Raw genomic sequence first — 10648 nt, 5'->3', positions numbered from 1 at the left:
AGAGAAGAAGAGGCAGCTGACAGCGTAAAGACACAGAATAACTCCAGCTTTGTGTCTTTTTTTCATTGTAGCTGAAGTCCGGGACAAACTGTGTTCCTTTTCACCTCAATACGAAACGCAAAATATTTTCTCTGAATACAGACGATTCCGTTTTTTACGGGACGATTGGCAACTCTACTAACTAACCTTATGAATAAAATAAAGTTCACTATCAATAACATCAAAGCACCCACCCAGCTGTATAGAAACTCCGTCATGCTAACTACTACCCAGTACGAAAAAGTGAGCACAACGAAAATAAACTCCACCTAAACTTGGTTTATATCTGACCCAGATAGACTGCAGGTCTTCTTACCTTCTTCTTACCTGAAGTTCAGTTCACCTGACACTCGGACCTGCGGCCGCCTCAGGTCTCTCCTCCTCCTGCCTCTCTTTCCCTCATCCACCTGCTGGCCTCTGTGGAAGCTCCGCCACAGCCACCACCAAACAACTGAGTTATTTTTACACATCGACTAGTATCTGGCCAATCCACCACCTTTCATTGTTTATACCGTTACAAAAAAAAAAAAAAAAATCATCGGCCCACAAAAACAAAAAATCACCATCGGGCCCACCAGGCATATGCCCGGTAGGCCCGATGGCCAGTCCAGCTATATCTGTAAGTCTTTGCTGTTGGTCACTTTACACTCCCTGGTATCATTGTGTGTTTGTTTGCTTTCTTTTGGGCAGGAGTTCACACGTCTGTTGGTGTAAAAAGCGCGAGTAAGGACATGTGCAGCTAAAAGCCTCCTCAACCTCTTGTTGGTGCCGTGTTTCACTTCAGCATTTAAACTCTGAGAGGTTTCTAATGCAACTGTAAGGAGTGTGTCTAAGTTTCACACATGCCACTTTCTGCCCTTCTGGTGCTTTCTGTTGCCACTGGTTTAGGTATTCCTGGAGAAATAAATATAGTTATGTTGATCAAGAATTAACAGCAAAATCAACAAGGCCAATATAAACTCATAGTATCAGCATGTGTAACATTATGTAACAAAATGTTATACCACCATCAATTAACATTGAGGCTACAATACAAAGTTGGCAGAAGTTGCACCTGGTGTGGTCTTCTGCTGCTGCCGAGGTGCTCTTCGGTAGATTGGCAGCTTGTGAAAATTCACATCAGCCAGTCTGGCATCAAAAACCATGCTGCGTTCAAAGTCACTTCAAATATTCCATAGATAATTTTGACTATCTTGGATGTTTTGAGTCCTGACACATGGTGGCAGTGCTGCGCTGGGATATGTCGGCAGCTGATTATTAATTCTGATATAACATGGACTCTTAGTGGGCGTTATGGTGCTTTTTAAATCCTTAACTCTTCTTTACTTCTTACCCGACTTTCCTTTAATGATGTCATGCATCTGGAGTGGCTATTTGTACACTGTCTTGTAAAAATCTGAGGACATCAGAATTGGGGACTACACTGACACCCGGTGGGCAAAAGACAGCAGTTAGCACAACCAATCAAATAGCATAAACAACACGACAAAGGAGGCCCCGCTACAGTGTGATTACACAAAATCCTTTATTTCAAGGATCCAAGAGCACATTTCAACACATGGCAGACTGCATTTTTTTGTTTTTTTAAACACATGTTAGCGCACAACTACAACTTCCAGTGATTTAAAAAAAACAAACAAACAACAAAATAAAGTCTGCGTGCATTAAAAAACAGCACAGGGAGAGTTTGGTTTAATTTAAACTCAGATTTTTAAAAAAGAAAGATTAAATCTGTGGACAAAGTGGGTTTTAGCAAGTGAAACGAGTGATTTTAAAGTCTCCAAATGCTGAGAGCAGAGCAGGTCTTTGCTCATCGTTATGGCACCATACTGCTTTGAGCTAACGTGTCTTCAAACATGACATATAGATAAAACACACTGAGACTCTTAGGGACAATATTCATATGACAAGGAATCATAAAATGCTTTTCTTAAAAACTACTTTCAGTGCAAGAGCTTGTCAGAGCTGTGATTACAAAGCAGTGATTGAACAACACCATTATAAACACATCTTATACACACACACAATTAGTTTTTCAGGTTGTAAATAGCCTTGAGATCTCAAAGTTTTTTTTTCTTCCATACAGCGTGTCAGTGTGTGATCTGACTACTGATTTTAAATGATCTGCTTTAAGAAAAATCTGATCGTAAGAAAAAGTCAGTAAGAAAAGGAAAAAAACAAAAACAAAGAGGAAAATCTATAAATGCGTTTCGATTGTCGTCGGCTGACGTGAGCAAAAAATCGCTTCTAAGCAACTTTCTGTGGCGAGTTCAAAGCTTCGTGATTCACACGAGACATTCAGCAACAGAGCGCCTCTTTTGGTTTCTGAGTCAGTGCTAAATGCTAAATGCTGTCCCGTCTGCCCTCCAGCTGCTCTTAATATCTCCGTTCATGTCATGTCACCGCTGAGCTAATATATGTCAAAACACAAAGCTAAAATAATGATGTTGTGCCCTGCCACATTATACGCACCGAGACAAAACCTGTCAGTGTGTCTTGAAACGGCTCTCTTAAGGTGCAACAATGCCTTTCAGCTAGTTAGTGAGCAGCCAAAGGAAGTCCACAGCCTCAAGTGAAGCCAAAACCAGTTCAACTGATGTCTAAAGGTTTTATAATTATACATAATTAAATATGTAGACTGATCTTGATTTAAAAAGCTGCACAAAGAATGCTAAAACTGCATGGAGAAAACAAACAGCAAAATGCTGACTTTAAGTAAAGGTTCTGTAATTTTGTTAAATAATACGACGTAAAATGTTCAATTCAATGGAATCTACTCAAAAGAAATTTATGTGATTAGTATACATTCAGTTTATACCAAGCACACTCCTCAATGAAGCAAATAAACCTTTTATTTTATATATTTCAGTTGCATTCGTACGTTGTGTTTATGAGGTCAAAGATTCATTTTTTCCACAACTTTTCCACATTTTTATTTCATGACAAACTTTCGTCGACGTGAGTCAACACGACAGGAAAGCTTTCCTTGTTGCCTCCTCCACTTTATGCTTGATTTAACATTTCTGGGGAAGCTTTTATTACACTTACAGTAACATAACGTGTTAACGTTGTACTCCACTGCGTGGGTGAGGAGGTTCACTCACAGTGAGTGAGTGAAGAAAGGAGAAACTATAGAGGTGCTGATTAACAGCGGCAAAGACTCTCACACTGAGCTGAAAGGAAACTAAGGCAGCTGAAACAGGTGAGTGACTCCAGGACAATTTTTTTATTGATTGTATTTATCTTGTTGTTTTTAACATTTCACCGATTCAGTACATTTATATTTTAATTTTACAAATCTGGGAAAGCAATGTTTAAGTCAGGCGCTACACTTTACGTGCTCGTGATTCCTGTAGAGTCCACTTGGGTTAATTTCATCATCAAATAGTGAGTGTTAGGCTCTACCCAAGAGTTTTTTGTGACTTCTTTACATTATAATACAACAGCTACTCACATGCAGAGTACTAAAACATAATCATAGCTTGTATTAATTGTGTATTAACTCATTCACTGCCAGCCATTGGCAGTGAATGAGTTAAACCCATTGACTCATTCACTGCCATTGACGGCTATAGACGTCAATGGCAGTGAATGAGTTAATTTTACCCTCGTATCAGAAGCATGAAATTGGCATGTCACAATTACATTTCTTACAACTGAATTGAGGTTTTTATTCTTACACTGTTACAGATAAAAATAAGTTTTTAGCTATGCTGCAATATTTGTATTGTGCATTGTCCATATTGAGTGCCCACCAAGGGTGTTTTGTCCTACCACCACACAAAAATCTTTTTTTAAAGTATGTTTTAATTGGCCTAAACTTAAAATAGACTTATTTTAAGTTCAGGCCATTTTTCAAACAGCCAAAATCAGTTTTGTAGATGTAAAAATTCAGTTTTAGGGTCTTCCGAACTTGAATTACAAACAAGAATGTTGCAGAGTGCCCTCTAGTGGACAAACTGTGCAAGCTTAACACTCATAGCATGGTTGAAGGGTGTTTCTTATTTAATTTTCATTTACAGGTTGTCTTAAATACTGATACCAGCTAATATCAGCCCTGTGATAAAACGCTGAGGCACCAACCAAAAATCCTGATGGTTTCACAGACACTTTATATCGTGTGAGACAAAAACTTTGGCTTTAGTTTTCATTTTCCTTTTGCTTCATGATTTGAAATCACACTTCAAAATTCATGCTTTGCAAATTTTGCAAACAGGGATGAGAGGAACGGTAAAAAAAAAAATGCTACTGTCTGTGAAGTTTCTGGATTTAAACTAGGGCTGTCACAATTTCCAATAACAATATTTTTGTGATGCAAGAACATTTTGTTTTTTTATTACTGTGTGTTGTTTAACATAAAACACATACAGCCCCAGTTTAACCCTCTGATCATGCAGACATATTGATTACTATCACTTTAATAACTTCTTCAGTTCCAGTTAATCTGACATGACATGAACGCAGTGGGCTGTAAGCTTTGACGTAAACTGCCTTCAGAACAGCTGGATCGCAGTCTCAGTGAGCGAGACATTTTCAAACATTACACAACCAGCAGGGTCAACAGGGGCTTCACGTGAAGAAAGCCCAGCCAGGTGAGCTCTAGTACTGCTAATTAATGTGCACCAGGGTTTAAAGTGTGGAAGTCAGTCAGTGCTAAACCAGCTACAAGTTCTCACTTTAGATATGAGAATAAAATATTTTTTTTAGTTATTCACACTTTGAAGGAATAAACGGTCGGGAGTCTGACAGGCTGAAAGGCATTAACGGGAGATTTTCACACTCTCCGGTCAGGAAACAAACCAAAAAACGCTCTTTGATGTTTGATTTCAGCACCGCTGATCGACAAATCAGACCGCCCAAGCCGGTGCACGACATTGGTGTAAACTTCAAAAAGGCGAAAATGCAGCATTAGGGTGAACCGATAAAAACCGTCTGCTAGTCCTCTCTAATCTTAAAAGGAACCCAGATTATGAAATCGTGTAGAGCTTGTGATGTCATCTTGTGCCTTCATTTTATGAAAAGTGGAAAAGTCCTTTCACTAATAGGCTGCCATGTTGTTTAAAGTTGCAGTGCACTCTGGGTAGAGACATCTAATGGTCCCTACAGCAAGACAGACACTTTTTCTGGTCGGCTGTACTCGAGCTGTACAACATGAAGATGACCACTGTAATAATCCTCTACGTTTCTTATATCACGTCCATGTGTCTAAACCCCTCTCCCCTTACTGATCATGGCTGAGCCCGACTCTGCTGGACATTTCTTCCTGCTAAAAGGGAGTTTTTCCTTCCCACTGTCATCAAGTGCTTGCTCATAGAGGCTCGTCTGACTGTTGAGTTTTCTGTGTATTATTGTAGGGTCTCTACCTTACAATATAAAGCACCTTGAGGCAACTGCTGTTGAGATTTGGTGCCATTAAATTGAATCAACTTTATTTGGACCAAAGCACCGTAAATGATATCACAGTAGTTCATCCTTTGTGTAATTTTGAGCTGAATGCATTGCACATGTAAACTAATGGCAGCTTTCGTAGGTCAAAATATAGTTGATCTACATCTAGGTGACAAAACGAACACTGATGTTTAAATAATCTGTTTGTTTCTCTGATCTGACGTCACAGCGTTTTCCATAAATGAATGGCTCAAAATGTTTGCATTAAAATATACTGCAGATTGTATATGATTAAAGTCTTCACCAGTGGTTTTAAATGTTTCAGATGACTTCTTGTGACCAATTTTCTAAGCACACCACACCATGAGCTTTAAGCTAAAATGTTTCCTACTTTAAAGGCAGCTGTTGGTTTGAGTTTGCTGAGAAAATGCAGTTTAAGTCGAGCTGCAGACTCAAGGCTTTACAGGAGATTTGTTTTTTGGGTTTTTTTTGGTCAACACATCATCATCAGTTGTGGTGAATTAGCTCTCAGAGGATTTAAAGACTTTAACCTTCACGTTACCCAACACCACAAAAATGTTTCCTGGATTCATCAGCCTATTTTCCTACAAAGTTTCATAGTTTTGACAGGAATTATTCACTAGTGTGGCAAAGATAATGGAAAGCATGATTTGTTCTATGTTTGAATTTGATGCTCTGATTTGATCTGATCTTCTCTGTTTTGAAAACCATTATTCAGTCATGAGAGTGTCTCTCCACAAAATACACTGACTTAAAAGCAACTTTGTTGCAATAAGACAGTCTGCAATCAGTCTGCAACTGAATGGGGTTAAGTTGTCAATTACATGCAATCTGCAAATCATTGATAAAAAGTTCTTCAGGATTGTTACTGAATTAAATTATTTTAATTTTACTTACTCCTTAGACCTTTTTCATTAATAAACATTTTATTCTATTTATTTTTTGCTTTTTATTGTATTTTATCTGACCTTATTTTATATATCTTTATTTATTATTTCATCTGTTTTACTTTCATCATGTCCAAAGACCATTTAAAATTTCTGTTTTACTTCATCTGCTGCCTTTTTATTTTATTTTAAAATTGGCTAACATTGCAACCAAATTCTTATTACCATCTCGTCATTCATCAATCAAGTACATTAAACTGCACTGAGCTGCATGAAAGATGCTATACAAATAAAGATTCGCTGACTGATTGCTGTTGCTTGATGCAGCATATGTGATATTTTATTTTTATTAATGCTCAGCGTGTAAGTTTTGGTCCTTCTCAACTACCATAGCGATCACTTCTCAAAGCTCATGCTCAAAGTGTTTGCCTGTATTTATTTTATTACTTGAATATTTGTATTAATTTCTATATTTTTCAAGATATTTGCATGAATATAAAGTGGTGATCAAAAAGGTTTTCATAGGAACAAGCAGGATAGATTCTATCACACTCAAGTTAATGGAAGTTAGGTTAATGGGTACAGTAAATTATTACAACTATAAACGTGTGTGTATAATTAGCTGTTATGCTTCTAAAGCATCTCTAATTAGTGTAACTGAAGCTCCGACATATTATAACAGAGTTCTTAACATAAAAAAATGAACTGAAATGAGTGTAATTAATAAACCCCCCAAGTCATTTTAATCAGGAAAAACAGCTCAGTGGTTTGAGAGTTAAAGTCTTTTAAACTTGAAGATCATTTCAGGCTGAACCTAAACCAACAGCTGGGTGTGCATACAGTTAAAAAAAATAGCCGGCAGTACTTGAATAGTTCAGTTTTCACATTATGTGCCACTAAAACCGGCCTTTTTGTTTCTTATTTTGAGCACCAAAGAGAGATAATAAAGATAAAAAAAGTGCAGTAATTGAGTGTAATTGCGTCTTCCACTTATTTTCTGTTCGATTAACTGTTTACACACCGGCCACAAAGTGATGAGTTTTGGCTTGACAGCAAAAACCCAGTTGCGGTCAGATCGTCAGGACCACATGTTTGAACCAGATGTGGACACTTTCAGAGAGAGCTCGTCCTCTTCCTCTACCAGAGGAGATCTGAGGTTTTCTGAGCAGCACAGGTGAGATGAAACAAATGCTATTAAAGAGAAGCTGATCTGAAGTCTTTTTAGTTTGCATCCTTATAAAATCATGATTGTCAAATGCAGACACAGTCTGTTTTTCCTCTTCTCTTTTCTGTTCTACCTTCTCAGAGGAAAAATCCAGATTTCTGGGAGTCCTGAAGGGCAGGAAGTTCATCTGGGCATGGGACTGGGATGTCGCCTGTGGCCACTGCGTTCCCATTGGACATCACACACGTCCTGACGTACGCCGTGCTTGCGGCTCCAAGGAGGCAGCCATTCTCCAGCTGAGAAACAACACAACAGGGTCACACTGTAAGAAAAACACACTAATTTCTGAGAAAAAAGGGCACAGTTTTAGAAAAAATGTATCTCTCCCCAAACAACCAATAACAAAACTAGAAAAACTGTCAAATGTCCAAAAAAATGAAGTAATTTCTAGAACTGGCAGGTGTCCAAGAAAAAACTGTCTCCAAGAAAAGAACTCCATAACGGAAAGATATCGATTCACTTTTCAAGGTTAAGTTGAAAAGAAATGTAAGTAAAAATGGACAATAGCAGATGTCTGTGTGAAAGTGCTGCAGTTTAGTGAATTACACAGCTAGCTACATATAGAAACCCGTGCTGGAAGGATGAGTCGTTCTGATGAAAACAAATTTGTTGTCTGCTTTACTCACATGAATGAAAAGAAGTGTTGGTGGTGTTCTACTCACTTTTCTTATGAGTTGTAGAAGGCTTTAACCTCATTCATTATTGTTCATGTTAATTATTTCTTTTCTTCAGTGGTCCAAACGTGCTGTAAAACCGTGTAATCTGTTCACAGCAGAGCTGTGCCTCTCTCTGGCTGCCTCGCCCTCCCTCCCCCCTCCTCACTGCATTCGCAGCATTAGGTAATGATGACAGTCAAATTGTAGGTCAGTGCCGCTCATGCTTGACTGGTCAGCCTGCCAGTATTTTTCTTTCAGCGACAGCCACTGACCCTGAAGAATAACAGCAGAGGCTGAATGGGGAGGGGATGAATGGATGCCTGCTGGGGTCGTCCATCTCTGGGGCATCCCGACCTTATTCTATTCATTATTGTACTCCTTCTCACTGCCGTCGCTTTGCTGCTCTGTGCTCCTGTTTCATCACATCTCTTTTGTCATGTCTCAGTTTGTTTTTTGGCTCCAAACACCAGCAAAAAGCTACTATGACAACTACTGAGCAAATTTCAACAATGCAGTATGTCACAAAATCATTAGCACTGGAGCAACATGCTACGTGAGCCCTTTTTCTGTCACACAAGCTTCACGTTGGGCTTTTATTGCCAAGTTAACAATGCAGACTTGTTATAAACCTTCAAGCCTAAATCTGGCAGCGCCAACTGGTGAGGTCTCATTCCCTCATTATGTTTTACAATGGGAATTTCTCTAGACCTCCAACTTGTACTCCAATAGATCAGTGTTTTTAGGACCTTTCTCTGCTCTGCTTAGTTATTACTGGAAAAGGGTTTGGTTGGACTTTAAAGACAAGTTCCCGTTTCTCCTGAACATTTTTGGGTCTCATTAGGCAATTTAAATGATGTTATGGGGAGTTGAGTTTAGAATTGGCTGTTGTGAGTCTAACAGGATCCAAACATCAGAATGCCTGCACTGTTTTAAATACCAACGTCTCAAATAAAACACCTCAAAATAATGGATTTTATTCAGGCTTTTATAACTACTAGCTGGGTATCTAACTCGTGAACAGTAAAAACAGTCTTGAAACTCAGTTTAAGGCTTTTCTCTGCAACACGTGACAGTAAAGTGTCATGTTCCTACCTTCATTCGTGGAGTAGCATTCATTATTTAACACCATAGGTGAAAGTGGTGAACTCTTACTAAGCTCTTAACAACACACTTACATTTCAAGATTTAACTATGGAAAGATGTAAGACTCAAACTTTCATTAACCCTAACTCTCATGTAGCATCAGCTAAAATACCTGAGAGACCAGCGTGGCCACTCTGAGTGAATCTGGTGACAGCCAGTTCATATCATTAGTTGATAAAGTAGTTTAAAAATGGCCAGTTGCTCAGGCCTCAGACACACAGGCCTTGAGGCACGTTGGCAACCATCTGGCAACCACCAGTTGCACTGGAAAAATATATATCCCTCAACTTGTTGCGCGTGGTTGCTGGCAGTCCCTGTGAAATTGATTGCTAAAGCCCCGTTCACACAGGCCTAAAGACTGCTTGGTAACCACCTTTCGCTAGTGGTTTCTAACAGTCACTAGCAAGAAAGAGGTCAATTGTGATTACTTTGGTTGCTAACAGGTTACCAAACTTTGACTGCAACCCTTCAGTAAAAGTTGTGTCTTACCATCTTAATTGTGCCTTAAGCAACACAATTAGAGCAACACAACTTTACTTTGATGGCAAATGTGCTCATGTTTTCAGACAAGACTGTCTTCAGAGTCAGTGTTGGTTAACTAGTGACCGAACTCCTTGTGGAAAACAAAGAGTCTAAAATTAAGTCTTGGCAGACACACTTTTGTACTTCCTCTGGCTGCAACAATGAGTTTTACGTTAAAAACCAAAGACTTTCGGGAAAGATCTTTCACTCTCTGTGTCTTAAGCAGTAAGCGGTTTGCTTGGCTAGTTGCACTAAAACAGGAAAATCCACATGTTACCCGTAATGTTAGAGTTTGTAAGGTACTTTATAAATGGGGACTGTGTGAAGGAAACAGAACCAGAAACCAGGACCAGAAACTGGTTCTGAAAATAAATTTACGTTTGATCTGGAACAACTAGCTGGCTAACCTTAGCTAGCTTTGTTTCCTGTTTGTGTTGGAATCATCAAAATCCCACCAACAAATTAAGATCTGTACAAAGTCAGACAGACAAAGGGTTTATCCTTCAGGTCTCAATAGTGCCTGCAGTAAAAGCACACACTGTAATCCAGCGTTAACACCAAGCCCTTCAAACACATTCATCACAAATAAAAATAACCTTCCTAGTAAACTAGCCCTGACTCTAACCTTTCACTTATCCCAACTCCCATTGACTGTTTTCTTAGGCAGTGCTGCTCTGACCCATCTATCCCTTGTCTTATTTACATGGGATGTCTGATCACATCATCACAGTGTACTCTGAGCTCCATGCCAGCCCGCAGCCTTTGTG

The 10648-nt window shown here is 39.0% G+C and overlaps 1 protein-coding gene across 1 annotated transcript in view; it reads right to left on the bottom strand.

Moving 5' to 3' along the window:
- Positions 1-1589: 1589 nt before the first annotated feature.
- Positions 1590-10648, bottom strand: part of ahr1b (aryl hydrocarbon receptor 1b) — a 67033-nt gene continuing 57974 nt past the window's right edge. Inside the window, exon 11 of the mRNA XM_080878941.1 lies at positions 1590-7796. Within this exon, the coding sequence (XP_080735067.1) occupies positions 7638-7796 (159 nt within the window). The 3' untranslated portion in view covers positions 1590-7637. The remainder of the gene's footprint in view (positions 7797-10648) is intronic.

This window comes from Rhamphochromis sp. 'chilingali' (genome assembly GCF_963969265.1).
Source record: "Rhamphochromis sp. 'chilingali' genome assembly, chromosome: 3".
NCBI lineage: Eukaryota > Metazoa > Chordata > Actinopteri > Cichliformes > Cichlidae > Rhamphochromis > Rhamphochromis sp. 'chilingali'.
The sequence above is the reverse complement of the archived record's forward strand: the minus strand, read 5'-3'. Positions and strand labels throughout refer to the sequence as shown.